Raw genomic sequence first — 17,670 nt, forward strand, 5'->3', positions numbered from 1 at the left:
GGTGCCCAGGACCAGCCCTGCAGCGCCTGGAGCGCTCGGCCATGGACTGGCTCAGCCTTCTCGCTGCTCCTTCTCCTCCTGCCATCGCTGTCACGGCTCATGTCATCGCTCTCATCATGACAAACCACGGGCACCGGAGCTGTTTCCAGGGCAACCCCGCTGGCTCCCACAGCTCCCGCACACACCGAGCTCCGGCAGCGCTGCCCCCCGTGCCCCGTTTCAGGGGGGATGAGCAGCCGGAGCTCCCTGGCTCAATGTTTGTCCTCTCCTCCTGAGCGGGACAGCCCGGAGGGGTCTGTCCCGATCTCTTCTCCTGTTTGTACCGCACGCAGCGGGGTCTGCACGGTTCCTTCCCATTGCTCCCGGGGGAAAACACCCCCAAACCCCCAAAGGGTGGCACCGGAGAGGTACCCACGGCTGTCCCCGCTGCAGACTCGCCCCCCTCCCGGTACCGGGGCCGGGAGCCGCCCCCTCGCTGCCGGTGGCGGAGCCGATCCCGCCCCGCTCCGCTGCCGTTCCCGCCCCGTTCCCGCCCCCGGCCCAGCTCGGCTCTCCCGGCCGCGCTCGGCGCTCGGCGCTGGCGGCTCGGCGGGGCCGGCGGGGCCCCATGGCCGGCTCGGAGCATCGGGCCCGGCCGCCGGGCAGCGCGGCGGGGCGCTGAGCGCGGCCCCGCACCGGCGGCACCGCAGCCCCGCGGCGCTGGGGCTATGAGCGGGGCACGATGATGATCGACAGCCAGGTGAGTGAGTGAGTGAGTGAGTGCGTGCCCGGGGCACCGCTGCCGCTGTGCCCCCGCATTGCCCGGCTCGGTGCGGCGCTGCCCGGCTCGGTTCCCTGCGGAGCCCTCGGGGCTGCCCACGCGTGGCCGTGACCGATGGGGGCGCGGGGCCGGGGGGCTCTGCCGGGGCTCTGTAGCTGCAGGTGTCCGTCCCTTGCTGCCTCTTGGGGCCGGGGTCACTGTCCGTGCCAGCAGCCCCGGCCCCGGTCACTGTCCGTGGCAGCAGCCCCGGCCCCCGTCTGCAGCGGGGCTTTGGCGGAGGAGACGCAGCCGCTTTGCCCGGGGAGCGGGGGAAGTGTGTTTGTCAATGTTTTTCTCTCGATTTTTTTCGCTTTCTGTTTGTGCGATGGTTGATGCGGCTGGGAGAAGAGGAGCTGAAGGATGGGGAGGAGAGGGACGCGGTTTGGGACAGGCTCTGAGGGCGCTGCGATGCTGCAGCAGCCGCCGTGCTGCGATGCTGCTGCCGCTGCTGTGCCCAGCCAGGGCCGGCCCCCCTGGCACCCCCCAGGCCAGGCGGCATCCGCAGCTCCCTTGGCTCTGCCTGGTGTGTTTATAAAGCCAAAAAAGCTAAATCGAGCCGAGGTGGGCTAAAGCTCTGCGCTCACAAACCCCCTGGTGTTTTTGGGGTACGGAGGATGAAGCAAAGGGATGAAATTTGGGGGTGGCACCAGAGCATGACTCTGGGTTGGGTCCTGATGCTCCTCTGACTTTTTACTTTCTCTTTTTCTGATGTTTGGCCCCATCCCTGGGCAGGGGGGCTGTGCTGGGAATGCAAGTGGGCAGCAATGGCTCCTTGGAGACCAGGGATGAATAGAGGGAAGGGCTGATGCTGTGCTGGAGGAGTGGGCTGGGATCCATTTTTGGACTGAAAAATGTGCGTTCCAGAGCAGCCTCCTGCACCCTGTGGGTCTCTTTGATCTGGGCCTCACTCACCTTGGTCCAGCCCAAAAAATAAAAACTGAATGAGCTCCATTGGGGGCACATATGTGAGGCAGGCCCCAGTGCCACATTGGTGTGTGCTGGATTGTGGAATGTCCCTTTGGAAAAGGGGATTGGCAGCCAAAATACTGGAGTTTGGGTCCTGACCCTGCCTAGGGTCATGAACAGGAGCTTTCTGTCATTATGGGGTGGAAGATTGATTTTACTGGGAGATGCAGAAAATTAAAGGTGTAAGCTTGTCTGGAAAAAGATGTCCAGAGCCTCCCAGGCTGGGGAATGCATGTGGCATCCTACAGAATGGTTTGCATTAAGCTCTCAGCTTTAGCCTTCCTGTCACGTTTTTATGCTTACCCCATTTTATATATTTATTTATAGGTATATTTTATGTATTTATTTATAAGTATATTTTATATCTTTATTTATAGGTATATTTTATATATTTATTTATAGGTGTATTTTATATGGGTAAACTGAGGCACGTAGAGATATTTCTTCCAAGCCCGGGATCCTGTGTGGGTGGAGAGCACAGGTTTAAAGTCCTGGCTCCTCCTGCTGAAGGGGATGAGCCACTCTGCCTTTTAAGGGGTGCAATTCATTGAGGTCCCGTTGTTTGTGGCTACCAGTTGAGAGGAATTTCCAGCTGCAGCCGCACCCTGCCGGTTCTGAGGGCTGCACAGCCACATTTTTTCATGCCTTGTAAATGTTCCTCTCCCTGGTTGCTAAGGGAAAGACCCACACAAACAACTGCTAAAACTGAGTGTTGCAAAGTAAATAAGCTGAGCAAACACAGGGAGGGGTTTTTTCACCTCCGAGTGCTGCAGGTGTGTTGTTCCAGGTGTCCCGACATGTGAAAGGCAAGGCTGAATTTCAGCCTTTAAAAAGGAAACCGGCTCCTGAGCTGGGTCAGGAGGTGGCTTCCATCCTGGATCAGGCTCCCAGGGCTGCAGGCTCATCCCCTCTGTCCCTCTGTGGCCGTTTGGGCAGGAGAAGGGAGCAGATGGTGGATGGGCAGCCTTGGGCTGGCTGGGGGCAGGAGGGAGCTCAGCTCGGCGGGAGCTGCATTTCTGCCTGACTCTTCCCTTTCATCCCTGACTCTTCCCTTTCATCTGCCCCCAGCTCTGAAGCGGCTCCAGTACTCGGGGTTAACCCTTTCTGCTGCTCTGCAGGGGCAGGGGGAGAGCTGGCAACAAGTGACAGCGAGGGAGGAGCAGGTGGAGGATGCAGAGCCCTCCTCGGCATGGCTCAGCCGCTCCATCTGGAGCTCCCACTCACGCAGCCCCAGCCTGTGTGCCTGGGCTGATCAGACATGAGCAGAGGATGCAGCAGAGGATCCAGAATAAATCTCTGGGATGTTGTAATGATGGATCTGACATCCCCTGGCTCGGTGCTGTGGGTTATCTCTGAGCCAGTTTGCTCAGTGGAGGAATGAGGGGATTTTCAGGACTTTGGGGTTGGGTTTTTCATCTCTTCGTGGTGTTGTCACTCTGTCATTCCCTAAATGGGGCCTGACTGCTGGACCTGATCGGGGCAATCAGGGCTTCTGATCTCAGGTGGTGATCTCCAGAGCAATCTGCACTATCCATCAAGATGGATTTTGCTTCTGATACCTTTCCCATTGCTATAGCAACCCATCTGACGGGGATGCCAGCACGCTCTCCAGGCAGTGTGTGCAGGGAAACGGCTTCACCTGCCACCAAGCTGCCACCGCTCGTGGGGCAGGGCTGGAAACTGCACTTGGCTGGAAACTGCAGCCTGGAGGGGCACAGGAGCTGCTGCCAGCTCCCTCAGGCTGACCCTGAGGTGTCCCCATCACCTGGAGTTTCCCTGGGATGTGGGGTGATACAGCACAGCTGGGGGAGTGCATGGTGCACAGTGCCAGGATTTGGGTTTTCTCTCCAAAGGAGATGCTCAGGACGGTGAGAAGGAGCTCACCAAACCTTGGTGAGTGTTAGGAGCTGCTTCTCCCTCCCCTTGCCTGTGGAGGGGATGAAAGATGGGTGTCAGCTCCAGGGGCTGATAGAGAAGGAAGGGTTCTGCCTGCTTTTGCTGAGTCTATTCCCTCCTCCATGTCCTTCACACTCTGCAGTCACTAGATGGAGTCCAGCACGTTCTGCTCTGCCTCTCCTCCTGCTGTCCTGTGCTGTCTGTGCAAACCAGGGGCCATCCAGCTGTGGCATCCACCAGGACAGCTGTGGGGCCGCCAGGACAGCTGTGGGGCCGCCTTCCCTCTGATGATGCAGTCTCGGTGGCACTGCCGGGCTCTGTGACCCTGCGTGGGCCGGCCAGGGCTGCCCGGAGCCCGGCGGGCCGTGCAGCAGATGGCACTGTTGTTTTCCCGATGAATTATTGCCGTGGGTTCCCTTCCCCAGCGCCGGGAAGGGCCAGCGGTGATGGCAGCGGGGACAGAGCCAGAGCCCGGCTCCCTGGGAAAGCCCAGCTCGCCAAACTGGGTTGGGCTGGGACAGCAGAGCTCGGTGTGCGGGCACTGCTCAGCCTGGAGGAGCTCTGTGTGTGCTGAGTGATGCAGATCTCAGCTCCATCGCCGCAGATCTCGGCTCCATCCTTGGAGATCTTGGCTCCATCCTGGGGGATCTCAGCTCCATCCTGGGGAGGATCTCAGCTCCATCCTCAGAGATCTCCTCAGCTCCATCCTGGGGGATCTCTCAGCTCCATCCTGGGGAGGATCTCGGCTCCATCCTGGGGGGATCTCAGCTCCATCCTCAGGGAATCTCAGCTCTGTCCTGGGGGATCTCGGCTCCATCCTCGGAGATCTCAGCTCCATCCTGGCAGATTTCAGCTCCATCCCCGCAGATCTCAGCTCCATTCTCAAGGATCTCAGCTCCATCCTCTCAGATCTCAGCTCCAGCTCCGCAGCCGCCATGAGACCCCAGCAAGGCCGCGTCAATCACCGCGTCCTTCCTATAAAAAGCAATCCCTGATCCCGCGTTCCCTTGGTGCCCGTGGCCGCTGTCACCAGCCCAGCCTGTCCCAGCTGTCCCCAGCAGTCTGTGACCAGCAGGGATCCGGCCGTGACCTTTCCCTGGCCCGCCAGGCAGAGCCGCTGTCGCATCCGCGCCGCCGGTGTCACTCCAGGAGCGCCTTCCAGTGCCCGGGGCTGGCACAGCCCTGGCATCCAGCTGTGCCAGCTGCTGCCAGCTGTTCGGGTGCTCCCGAACCGAATCCATCCCGCCCTGCCTGGTGCCAGCTGTGTGGGATGCACTGACGGAGCCTGCAGATGCTGACAGCTTTTCTTGATGGGATCACCCGAGCCCAGCCCCTGTGACCTGGCTGGGGCTCACCCGCCTGTTTTCCTCGAGGATTTGCGTTTTTAGGAGGCCGGGTTTCCTGGGGACCTCTCGGCTCCCAAGGCCCCGTGGGTGTCCTGGTGGATTCCCGCTGTCTGTGCTGACATTCCCTTGGCCGCGGGTCAGAGGCAGCGTTTGGGGTTTGGAGACATCAGCTGATGCCAAAAAGGCTCAGTGCTGTGGGATCACAGAGTTTCTGCTCCCTCGAGGCCCTGCAGTGCAGCAGGAGTTCATCCTCTGCACGGATTTACAGCCCCCGCGGGGTTTGCTGTGGCCCTGAGGGCTCCTGTGCTTGGAGCTGAGAGCCTCGCATGGAATTCAGCGTCCCTGAATTACAGAAAACAGGGTTACAGCCATGTCCCTGAATTGAAGGAACAGGGACACGGCCATGGTCCTGAATTGCAGGGAACAGGAGCACAGCCATGGTCCTGAATGGTGGGATCCACGAAAGTTTCCAAATTTTTCCAGATTTCCCCCTGTGCTGGCCACAGCTGACCCCTCCCTGGCTGCTGTGGGTGTCACAGCCCAGCTTTTTGGGGCATTTTTTGGGGCATTTGGGGCATTTCCTGGGGCTGGGTGCTGCACGGGGTGGCTGTGATGCTTACACAAGTCCCCTCTGCACTCCTCCCAGTGCTGCCTGCAGGGTGTTTAGTTAATAGGATTATAAAGCTTTCCTGTCGTCAGGCAACGGAAATCAATGCAGGGCCCCTGGGAATGAGCCTCATCCCATTTACAGCCCAGCCCAGCAGGGCTCTGTGGCCAGGGCTGCTGAAGGGGGGACGAGCTGTCCCCTCCCTGGTGTCCCCCACGCTGCTGGGGCCTCCTGGAAATGAGGAAAAAAAGGATGTAAAGCAATTGGAAAGTGTTTGGACCAAATTCCTTCCTGAAGGCCTAGAATTGGAAATCCTTGCTTCTGTAAAACTGGATTTTTGCATCAAATTTGGTGGGTTTTGGCTTGAACAAAGCAAAGACAAAATTTCAGATATCACTCCCTATCACCCTGTGGATAAAGATGCAGATTCTTGGTGTAATTATACTTCAGGGCTGTTTTCAGCAGCCAGTCATACCCCTCCCAATTACCATGGGGGATGCTTTTCATGTGTGGAGAGAAAGCTTGTGGAGATATCTGTGGAGATATCTGTGAAGATTGATATTTGTGGATATATCTATAGAGATAGAGCATTTTCCTAAGAAAATGATGAAGGCTCCAGTGAGGCCATTTGAGGAGTGGCTGAGGGCACTTGGCTTTTTGGCTGGACAAAAGGACACACTGAGGTCTGCACTTCCCTCATGAGGGGCAGCTCTGATCTCTCTTCCCTGGGGACCTCTGACAGCCCCTGAGGGAATGGCTGGAGCTGGGTTGAGAAGATTTGGGTTGGACATCAGGGAAAGGTTCTTCCCCAAGGGGTGCTGGGCACTGCCCAGGCTGCCCTGGGAATGGGCACAGCCCCAGAGCTCCAGGAGTGTTTGGAAAATGCTCCCAGGCACAGGGTGGGGGTGTTGGGGTGTCTGAGCAGGACCAGGAGTTTGATTTGAGGATCCTTGTGGGTCCAATTTGGGAATCTCTGAAATGCAGCGGCTGCTCCCAATCCTCTCCTCCCAGCCGTGTGTCCCACCAGCAGCAAGGACCCAGCTGGGGCAGTGCCTGGGGTCCCTCAGGCACTCAGGATGCTGATGCAGCCCCCAAATTGCTGCCTGTTCCCCAGCTCCCGTGTGTGCTGCTGGGCTGGTGCACAGGAATTCCTGGAACCCAGGGATTTTCCTTTTCTCCACTCAAAAACGATGCCTTGGCCTGAGAGCTGAGGGCAGGGGCTGCTCTGCATTGCCTGGGGGGCTTTGCCCTCCCCTCTGCTGTCGGTACCATCAGCAGCTGGGCAGGATGGGCTGGTTCATGGATTTCTGGGATGCAAAGGGAGCTCCCAGCTGCTGTCCCCAGCACGCAGCAGGCTCCCAGCCCCTCCCTGCACCTTTCACTGCACAGGGGCAGGAAAAATTAAATGTGTAAGGTTGTCTGGAAAAAGATGTCCAGAGCCTCCCAGGCTGGAGAATGCATGTGGCATCCTACAGAATGTTTTGCATTAAGCTCTCAGCTTTAGTCCTCCTGTCACGTTTTTATGCTCACTCCATTTTATATATTCATTTATTTATAGGTATATTTTATATATTTATTTATAGGTTTATTTTATATATTTATTTATAGGTGTATGTTTTATATGGGTAAACTGAGGCACGTAGAGATATTTGTTCCAGGCCCGGGATCCTGCGTGGGTGGAGAGCACAGGTTTAAAGCCACAGCCCCCAGGGAGCTCAGCAGGGCTCTTTGTGCTCTCTGGGCTGCCTCACAAAGCTGACAGCCTCGGGCTCTGCTCAGCCCCTCCCTGCCTTGTCCCTGCCCTCCACAGGGGATTCCAGGCTGGAATGCCTCTCTCCGGCTCTGACCCAGCAGGGAGAGCTCTGCACAAGGCTCCCCTTGCAGCCAGGGAAGCCATGGAACCTTCGCTGTCACTGTGCGAGGGTGGGGAGCAGCAGGGAAACTTCCAGAGAAACCAGCCTGCTTCAGCAATCTGGCCGTGCAAAAAGTGTTTCCCATCCCCTTGGCTGCCAGAGAGGGGACTGCACGTGGTGGAGGCTCCTTTAACCCCTGGGGGCTGCAGAACAGGGTGAAGAGGGAGGATTGGGAGAGCCCTTGGCTCGGGGTGCAGGGCTGGGGAGCTGCAGGCTGCCAGAGCTGTGTCTGTTATCTCTGGAGCCCGGGGCTTGCTGTGGGCCAGGAGCAGAGGTGTGGATGTGCAGATAACCCCCTGGCCATGGGAGATGTGGGTTACAGCACCCTGAGAGCAAGCTGCAGGGCTGGGGAGACTGGAGCTCCTCCTGTTGGGGAAGAGGAAACAGGAAAGCCTTATAAATATGATTGTCTGGCAAAAGATTTCGAGAATATGGAAACTATAAGCGAGATTGAAATGAAAGCAAGCTTTGAGATCCCTCAGTTACTGAATAACTGGAAAACAATGGCATGGCTAGCTGAAGGTGATCCCCTTTTGATGGAACAACACCCTCTGCTTGCAGACAGGCCCAAGGGTCAGAGCAGACCCTACAGACTGGCAGAAGAGGCCCAAAGAGGAGTTTGTAGGGTTTAAAATTTAACACAGTATGGTAATGTAATGATTCTTATAGACTGTATGTAAATGCTGTACGATTTGTATCTTGTACTAGATTGGTGAGTGAGAATCAGAATATTCAACATAGAAGAAGATTTATTGTATTGTAGCGGGAACTTCGCTCTCTTACCCTTTTACTCTCTCACCCTCTCACCCTCTCTTCTCTCAGCCTGCTCTGAGCTGTGGCTGCAGCTCCCAGCAGGGCCCTGCACCCAGGCCCTTTGCAATAAACCCCAAATTCCTGACCTGGCTGCAGAGATCTCTCATCTCCCTCTGTCCCAACTGTCCTACCCCCCAATGCTCCTCCACCCTTGCATCCTCCCAGCCCCGTTGCTGCGGTGACCGTCTCCATGGAGACCGAGCTGCATCCCGGGTACCACGGCTGGGGATGTGTCCCCCTCCCCACGGGGACACTCTCAGCCCCCAGGGGAGCGTGGAAAATGGAAAATCCCTCAAGTGTGTGGCAAATGTGTGGAGGAATCCCAAGGAAACTTAATTGGTTTTCCCCCCACCCCTGCTTTAATGCTTGTTGGCTTTCACTCCACGCTGGTAATTGCTGCTCTGCACCTATTAAAAGGCCGTCTCATGCTTTGCACGGGCTTGATTGGGAATTAATTTTGCATGTGTATCTATTCTGGGGAGCAGGGGAAGTTATTCAGCATGCTGGGTGCCAGACAGGCTTTCCAGGGGTGTGAGGTGCAGCATGGGCTGTGCCTGCTCCCTCCTGAGAGGAAAATGACAGTGGCTTCTCCAAATTAATGCCTAAAAACAAGGGTGCAGGGATTTATCAATGGGATTTGTTCCCACAATTAGTTTGGGAGAAGACAGGTTGTGAGTGCTTGTATTTATCCCATTAGAAATCCCTCTTGGATGTCAAGGTGATTTTGATTTTCACTGGGAATTAGGTATCCTACCTGCACATGGTCTCCTGGAAATCCCACCAGGCTCCATCTCCATGCCTGCCTCTCTAAACCTACCCACAGGCTTTCTGTAAACACCACATTTCTCCAGAGAAATGCTGTTTGGTTGGGATTTCTGTGGTTTTGAAACCAGATTTCCTCTTTCTATTACTGAGAAGTGTCAAAAGGGAAGAGCTGTTGGGATTTTCCATTTGCCATTTACTTGTCACAGCCCTTTCTTCCCCCCTTTGCCTTTCTATCAGCCTCACACAGTGACAATAAATCTGCAGGTTTTGTGTCATTTCTCTCAAGTACCACACTCTGGTGCAGGATGCTGTGATGTTTGGGCACAGAGTTGCAATTTCCTTTGAAAAACAAACTCACCATTGTAATTCCTGGGGAATTTCTTTCATTTTGTGGATGCCTTTGATGCTTGACATCAAGCATTGGAGCCAGCCTTCCTTTGTGAGTCACTGGGCGTCAGGAATGCCCAGCTTCACTGGAGAGGTTGGTCACTGGTTTTTGGAGCATCCCAAATGTTCAGCAGTGCTGGGTGCTAAAATCCTCCTGTGCCTGAGTTTGTCCCTGAAAACTGCATTTACCTGTGCAGATGTTCAGTCATGGGTGCTCAAATGATGTTTTTGCAGGGTGACAGAGGCTGTTTTGCACCTTGAGGAATGGCTGCATGTCCCTGGGGCAGCAGCAGAGCAGTTGGGAGCAGGATGCACCCAGCACAGGAATTGCAGTGAATTTCCCCTGCAGTTGCTCTGTTCCTGCCAAGACTCTTACTGGAAAACAGTATTTTCCCAGTAATGGTTGCTAAGCACTGAGCTCCCGTGATGGGCTTTATCTGCTCAGCTGGAGCTGCCACAATAAAGCTCCAGAGCGAAATGAAACAGGGAAAAACATCAGAGCCTGAGCTGGGGCTTCCCTGTCCTCCAGAGGAGCACCAGGAGGAGATTCCCCCTCGCCCTGGAGCCTGTGGGGCTGCAGCAGCCCCTCAGTCCTGTGCCAGAGAGGATGGCTCCTCTGTTTTCCTGCTCAGGGGTGGTTCCTGCTGGCAGATCTGGGATCCCAGCAGGGTTTGTGCTCACATCAGCCAGGCTGGGGGAGCAGGAGGGTGAAGCTGTCGCTCAGACACCTGCGTGGGATCCTCCTGTCTGGGCTGGTTTGACAGTGGGGTTTGTTTTGTGTCTCTGCGGCAGATCTCCCAGTGGGAAGGGTTCAGAGCCACTCTGCTGTCTCACTGAGGGTCTGTTCATTCCCCTTCCCACTGGGAAGGGTTCAGAGCCTCTCTGCCATCTCACTGAGGGTCTGTTCAGTCCCATTCCCAGTGGGAAGGGTTCAGAGCCTCTCTGCCATCTCACTGAGGGTCAGTTCTGTTCCCTTCCCACTGGGAAGGGTTCAGAGCCACCAGAACCTCTCTGCCATCTCACTGAGGGACTGTTCCATCCCCAGTGACTGGGGACTCTGGTGGGTGGGTGGGCATGCATGAGCTGGCCCCAGCAGAGGAGGGGGAGGCTCCACACCATCTCTGGGGCTGTGGGAATGCCCACAACATCTGGCTGCTCACCTTGGACCAAAGCATTCCCTGTACAGCAGCTCCCATGTCCCATCAATCCACTGTGTCCCCTTCCTGCTGGTTTGGGATGGATCTCTGGAGCAGCTCTTCTTTTCTCCAGTCTCTGCTGCTCTCCTTGCTCCCTTTTACTTTCCTTTGCAGCCTGCCTGTGTGGTTTGTGACTTTTCCAGAAGGATTGTCCCTTTTGGCATCTTTATGGCTGCCGGCTGGGAGGTCACTGGGCTGTGGGGGCCAGCAGAGCACACTGAGCCCTGACAGAGGTGTGTGACAAGCTCTGAATCTGTCCCTAGCCCTGGAAGTCCAGGGAAGCCCTAGAAACCAGGGAACCAGCAGGTGATGGGACTCCTGCACCTCCACACCACCTCTGCAGAGATTCCTGTTCTCACAGTACAGATCAGCTGCTGAACAGGATGATGAGCTCCTGGGAATGGCAGCCCTTAGAAACTTCACTTGAGTGTGAAATCCGTGTCCCTCTCAGGGTGTTTGGAAGCTGCAATCTCAGCTGACCAAGCCCTGCCTGTTACTGGAGAGTTGTTGTTGGAAAGCCAAGCTCTGCTGACCGAGGGTTGCAGGCAGGTGAGTAACCCGAGCTGGAGCTGAAGCTCAGGTGTGAATCACCTTTCCTGGAAGCAGAGCTGAGGGCACTGCCTGTGCTGAGGGCAGGGCTTGGTGCTGGTGAAATGTGGGACAGTTCCTCCGTGGGAATGCACTTTGCTCTGAGTCACCAAGGAATCACCAAGGAGCAGGACAGGGACTGCCTGGGAGTTTCCAGGGCTGGGGCACGGCCTCTCTGCCCTGAAAAGAGCGCCCAAAATTCTCCCAGTCAGCAGCTGGGGCATGCCCCTGGAAATTCTGCCTTGTGCACATGTTCCAGCTGTGATCCCCCGTCCCTCCTCCCCTGCAAATCCATTCCTGGGGCTGCTGCAGTGCTGCCTTCTCATCCTCCCTGCTGCTGCTCATCTCACCCATATGGTGGATGAAAAATCGGCCTAATTTCCACTTAAAACTTAATTTATGGTGAGTTTATCCCTACTTGGTCTTGTTCCAGGCTTGCCCATTAGCTCCCATTGCTGCAGCATGTAGGGACTGCTTTTCTCACCCTTGCATTTCCCCCAGGAATGATGGGCCAGTCCCACACTCAGCCGGGAAGGGGCTCAGCTCCCACTGCGAGTGACAGGAGGGTCCGTGAGTGTGTGAGACCCCTGTAAGCCCGGCTCCTGGCTCTGGCTGCTGCGCGGATGAGTCAGCCCAGCGCTGGCTTAGCGCTGAGCGGGGCTCTGCCAAGCCGGGCTTACCTAACGCCGCAGGAATGCCTGGCTCAGCGGGGCTGCTCGGCTCTGCTCCGCACCCGGCCGTGCTGGGGCTGCGATTGTGCCTTTGGGAAAGCTGGGAAAAGCTGCGCCATCCCTGAGCTTTGCCCTGCAAGAGGCTCCTCAGAGTGGGAGCTACAAAGCCACCCAAAAGTGTCCAGGAGGAGCAGGATCTGTCCATCCTATTTATGTCACCCCTGCAAGAAGGGCAGTGTAAGGACATCAGCTCCTGTTTGTCTGGGATTTTCAGTGGCCTTTCACCCTGGTCCCTCTGTTGAGTGTGGATTTTCACTGGCATTTCACCCTGTTGGGTGTGTGGCTGGCCCCAGTGTCTCCCCTGGCTGGGTGTGAATCAATGAACCCCCCAAACTGCTCCTGTCCTGCTGTCCTCGCTGGGAGGAGACACCCTGGGTGTCCCCCCCCTGCCTCTGCAGCTGTTGAGGGTGAGGTGGTGGCTCATGGGCTTGGCCCAGGTTCCCTCCTGTTTGTGGGAGCAATAACACCCGTGTGATCTGTGTCTGCAGGTGATAACATGAATTGCTCCATGTTGAGACACCCACCCCACAGCTGCTGGTGGTGAAAATTCTATAGGAAGGTGATTTTCACACCCGATTTTGTGCCGTGCTTCCTTTAGCAGAGCTCCAGTTTGGATTCACAGGTTCTCTGGTGGGGAAGGAACCTGGGAATGCTCACCTGGGCAAAACCTTCCAGGCACAATTGTGCTACAAAGGAAGTGATCACCAGCACTGGTGGTCTGCCAGTGCCATGCTGCATTCTCAGTGCCACACGGTTCCCCAGCACTCTGCATGTGAATTATTTAAGCCTCACCGTGGTCCTTAAGGGGAGCACAGGAAGGCGCTGAGCTGAACCTGCCTCTGACAATGGAAAACAAGGATGGCAGAAGAAAGGGGGAGGCTCCAGCTCCGACCATTCAATCTCCCTGTGTTTCACACCCTCTCATCCTTCCAGCTCGGCCTGTTTGCCTGTCACAACAGCCAGAGGGGAAGGCTGTAAGCGCCGCGGTTTGATCACAATCGCAGCCCAGCAGCAGCAGGCAGGACCTGTTGTGCGTCTCCGAGACAATGCGCGGGTGCCACGCATGCCGATGAGGCTGGGGAGCTCCCGGCGGGGCCGAGCCGAGCCCAGCTCTCCCCGGGAGGAAGGAGAAGCTGGGGGCAGCAGGGAGGGAGCGGGGCAGGTTCCCCATCCCCGCACACACGGGCGCGCACACGGGCGCGCTCTGACGGGCGCGCACGCCCAGCTCCCGGTGCGGCTCCTCGGCGCTCTTTGATTCGCGAGGGAGGAAATAAGAGCTCGTAGGAGCGGCACAAGCAGCAGCTGTCGGCAAGATGTGCTGACAAAATCGGGAGAGAGAAAGAGAGAGAGAAATCTCCGATCGGTTTCGCCGCCTGGGCTGGAGCTGCTCCCGGCGGAGGAGAGAGAGGAGGAGGAGGATGAGCAGCCCCTCCATCCCCGGGAAGATGGAGGCGAAACCTTTGTTCAACGTGCAGAAGGCTCTGGTGCAGCCCGTGCAGATGTGCATGTTGGATATCCCGCTGAGCGTGCAGGATGACGATGTGAGTGAGCGCAGTGCTGGGGGCACGGTGGGAGCGCGGGGGCAGCCGGGGGCCGCGACCCCACCCCGGCACCAGCCCGGGGTGCTGAACTTGTGGTGGCGAAGTTGACGATGCCAAGAGCTGGCACCGCCTCCAGATGTGACCGTTTCCTCTCTCGAGTGCCGTGTCCCCGGGCAGGCGGTGGCGTTTGCCAAATCCAGGGCACCAAAACCGAAGGAGGGGTTTGGGAGGCAGGGGAAGCCTTTGGTGTTGTGGCTCGGTGCAAAAGGGAGGGTTTGCTGTGGGTGTGAAAGCCTGGATTCTTGGTGGCTGCCCTGCCTGCTGTCACTGTCACTGTCACCGCCCGTGGGCTTGGGTCCTGCCCTGCTGCAGCTGCAGGGTTTGGTTCACCACGCAAAAATCGCTGTGGATTGCAGCATCGAGGGAGGCAGAGCTTTCCAATGTGGGTCAGGGGATTCCTGCTCAGGGCTCCTCATGCCACCTTCCCTCTGCCCCTCTCAAAAACACACCCCGAGTCTGGCTGTGCATGGGGGATAAAGCTGCTGGGGAACCCAAAACCAGGGTGATGCTTTTTAGGGCTGGTGGGTGGTGACTGGTCAGTGTCCCACCTGTGTAAATGTTCAGGGTGTGATCCAGGTGCTGTTAAAATTCGAGGCCAAACTTGCTTTGATTTTTGGAGCAGGGAAAGCCCATCTCTTGCTGTGTGTGCTCAGGGCGTGTAATGTCACTGCAGGAGCCTTAAATCTGGATTTTCTCCATGGCCACCAACTGTTCTGTCACAATCACTGCCACCTTCTCTCCAGCATTGTCTGTGCGCTTCAAGAGGTGAAACGAGAGCACAAAACCGAGCCCAGCTCCCCGGGAGGAGGGAGCATTTCCTGCAGGGAGGTGTGTTGGATCCTGGCAGGGCTGGGGAGCCCCAGCTCAGCATCCTCAGTGTCCCTGCAGGCTCAGGGGACTTGCAGGGAGCCTCCTATTTTTAGAATCAGCCCGGGGGGCTTTGCCAGCCTCGGCAGTGTTGCTGCACTAATGAGGATAATGAGGATACCTGTGGCGGCCCTGCGGAGTGCTGGGGTGTGCCGGGGTGGGCAGGTGCCTCCTGCAGCATTCCTGGCAAGGAGCGAGGCGGCTGGAGCAGAGGAAGCAGAGCCTGGGTGCTTTATTCTCCTTCAGCTCCATTCCCAAGCAGCAGATTTCTCCAGGATTCTCCGTTCCTGCTCAGCAGTGCAGTCCGGTGCTGGACTTCCCTGCAGCTCCTGCTGCAGCAAGGGGGATCCTCAGGGTTTGCCTGGCACAGGTGGAGGCTTCCCTGCTTCCCTCCCTGCTCTGGGCATGATCTGGGACCGGGCACGGGGAATGCCCTGGCCTGGGTCCCTCAGGGACCTCTGCTTGTTCATCCTGTTCCTGGTTTTTAGCAGAAAAGAGAAGTAATTGTTAAAGGGGCTGTGCAATGTGTTAGTACTGGGTTATTTTCTCATTTGGTTGGTTGGGTTTTTAGCCTCTGGAGGCTGCTGGGTGGCAGCCAGTCTTGGCAGTGAGGCTCTGGCTGGTGACTGGCACATCAGGGTGTCCCCAGCCCTCAGGTCATGGCCAGGGCATTAATGCAGGACAGGAGAGGTTGTGAGAGCATCCCTGGGGAAACTCCAGCTGCCAGGGGGGTCACACTGGGTCTGCAGCATCCCCATTTTCACATTTCCCAGCCTTGCTCACTGCAGCTTTCACCCCCTGCCCTCTCCTGCACTGGGCAGAGTGGGATGGAACCCCCAGGCCTGAGCGCTGTGTGACAGCCCCCATGAGCAGGAGGTGGCTCAGGGGCTGCTCTGCCTCTCCATGCTCACATCCCCCTGCTCTGAGGCTCAATTCCCATTCCTGGAAAGCAGCACCACGGTGGAATCACTGGAATCTCCCTCTGCTGCAGAGCACAGACTGGGAGTTTCCCCAGCAGGGAAATCCTGAGCGGTGTTTTTGTCTGTGGGGTGATGGAGAAGCTCCTGTTTCAGAGCTGAAGCATTTCCCCCAGCCAGGCAGGGTTTGGAGTCTCACACCCACCCTCGGGTCCCTGCTCATCTCCTGCCGTCGCTTCCCTGTCTGCGTGGGCAGCAGGAGGGAGCACTGCTGGCATTTCCCCCTCTATTTCAGGGCTTTAATTTCTATTTCAGGCTCGTTAATTTCCTTTTTTTTTTTCTTAGAGATGACACAGGCAGGTTGGGAAAAGTTATGGGGCTGCATTACCTGGGGTTTTCTGCAGGATTCTGTGTCAGTCACATCTGGGCCATCCCTGTGGGAGGGCCTGGCTTGGAAAATGGGTTTTCCTCCTGCTGCAAACCCATTCACTGAGCACACCGCCAACCTTTTCCAGGCTGGATTCCCAGGGAGAAAAGCTTTGATTTCAAAAAGGAGCAAGGCAGAGCCCAGGCTGGGGACACCTCACAAAAACTGGAACCTCTGGGTCAGTCTCTCCTCCCAGGGCAGCAGCTCTGTTGGGTTCTGATCTCATATTCCTGTTTTTCAGGGAAACTGCTCTGCCCAGCAATGGACTGGGTCTCCTTTGGGGGACATGAGCAGGCAGGTGCCCTTGTTCAGTGCTGTGTGTCAGGCAGAGGATGCTCTCATTTCTGCCTCCCTCCACCACTTTCAGCGGGGCTGTCAATCCCCCCTTTCATAACTCAGCCACAGCAGTTGCAAAATCGCCCAGACCGCCTCGTTTGCTACGATGGGGAGGGATTTCCAAAGCTTTGCTAATAAAAGAGCAACAGTTTCCATGTGTGGAAGGTGGGGAAATCAATGAGCAGGCTGTTGCAAGTGATATTAACGGGCTTTTTGTGGCATCTCAGGCTGTTCCCTGGCATGATGGAGCTTTGTGGCTCGCTGTTTGTCGGCTCAATTGGGGACATCCCCTCCTTGCTAGGGCTGGCAGGGAGCAGGGAGGGATGTCCCACAGCCATGGGATGCTGCTGCTCTCACCCAGGGCATCCCTCTGCCTGCTGGGCATCCCAGGGCACGCCAGGCTGATGCCACGCTGCTGTCACAGCCTTGTGAAAAACGCCAATCACTTGTTTTCAAAATTTTAAAAGTTTAATAGTAATAAAATGGTTATAAAAATAGTAATACAATTAGAGTAATAATAATTTGGACAATTTGAATGAGGACAATATGAGACAACAGAAACAAAGAGTTATGAATGTCCGGGTACCTTTTTCTGGGCAGCATGAGCCCGAAAAAGGACCCACGTTAACAGAGGATTAACCCTTAAAAACAATAACCTGTTGTATATTCATACACCTCATCCATGATTAATAAATTCCATTCAAACACAGCATTCTGTCTGGGCAGTGCCAGCTTCTTCCTCTGAATCCTGACAGTGCCTTTGAGGTGGGAAGAAGTTCATTTCTTCTGATAATGGAGCAATAAATTCTCTTTCTCTGAAAGATTCAGGTGTCCTGTGGCTGCTATCTCAGTGCGAGCCCTTTCTTTAAAAAAAGTATCCTACATATAATCATTTCTATTTTAACACTTTTTATAACCTAAAACTATATTTAACACACTACTTAAGAGAATTAATACAGCATTACTTTCTGACACAACACATACAATATTCATTTTAATATTTGTGAAAAGCCCATCATAAAATACATGCATTTTTCACAGCCTTGTGCCATGATGGAAAGTGCTGGGAAAGCCCCCCTTGCTGCAGGACAAGGAAGAGCAGCACAGCCCGGGGCTCTCCCAGCATTTCTCACTCAGAAGAGATCAGGAAAAAAATCTCATTGTCCTGCTTGCAGCCTCCACAGCCTGTCCTGGAGGTCTCCCCATCTCTGCCTCCTTCCTCTCTCCTCTCTGATGTCCTAATAAGTGCACTCGGCCTGACTTCAAAGTGGTTAGCAAATATTTTCCACTCCAGCGAGCTAATTAGTTAAATTACATTTCACATGCTAATTTATTCCTCTAATATTATATATTTTTTTTCCTCAGCATACTGAAATACAGGAGAAGATAAAAGCTTGGTTTGACCTTAGAGCCGGGCTCAGAGGAGCTGGAGATGGGAACTAATGATTATTTCCCGGGTTTGCTGTAGCACAAGCTTATTCCCTGCCGCGTTTGAGACCTCATTCGGTGGAGTTT

General features: G+C 55.8%; 1 protein-coding gene across 2 annotated transcripts in view; it reads left to right on the forward strand.

Annotated features, from left to right (window-relative positions):
- Positions 1–555: 555 nt before the first annotated feature.
- RALGDS (ral guanine nucleotide dissociation stimulator) overlaps positions 556–17,670 on the forward strand; it is a 54,590-nt gene continuing 37,475 nt past the window's right edge. Inside the window, exon 1 of one of the 2 annotated variants that reach the window (XM_064727434.1) lies at positions 556–739. In XM_064727434.1, coding sequence (XP_064583504.1) covers positions 722–739 — 18 coding nt within the window. In that variant the 5' untranslated portion in view covers positions 556–721. Of the gene's footprint in view, positions 740–13,437; positions 13,549–17,670 lie in introns of those variants that run through there. The other variant, XM_064727432.1, reaches the window with a different exon arrangement.

Source organism: Zonotrichia leucophrys, chromosome 17 (genome assembly GCF_028769735.1).
Source record: "Zonotrichia leucophrys gambelii isolate GWCS_2022_RI chromosome 17, RI_Zleu_2.0, whole genome shotgun sequence".
Classification (NCBI taxonomy): Eukaryota; Metazoa; Chordata; class Aves; order Passeriformes; family Passerellidae; genus Zonotrichia; species Zonotrichia leucophrys.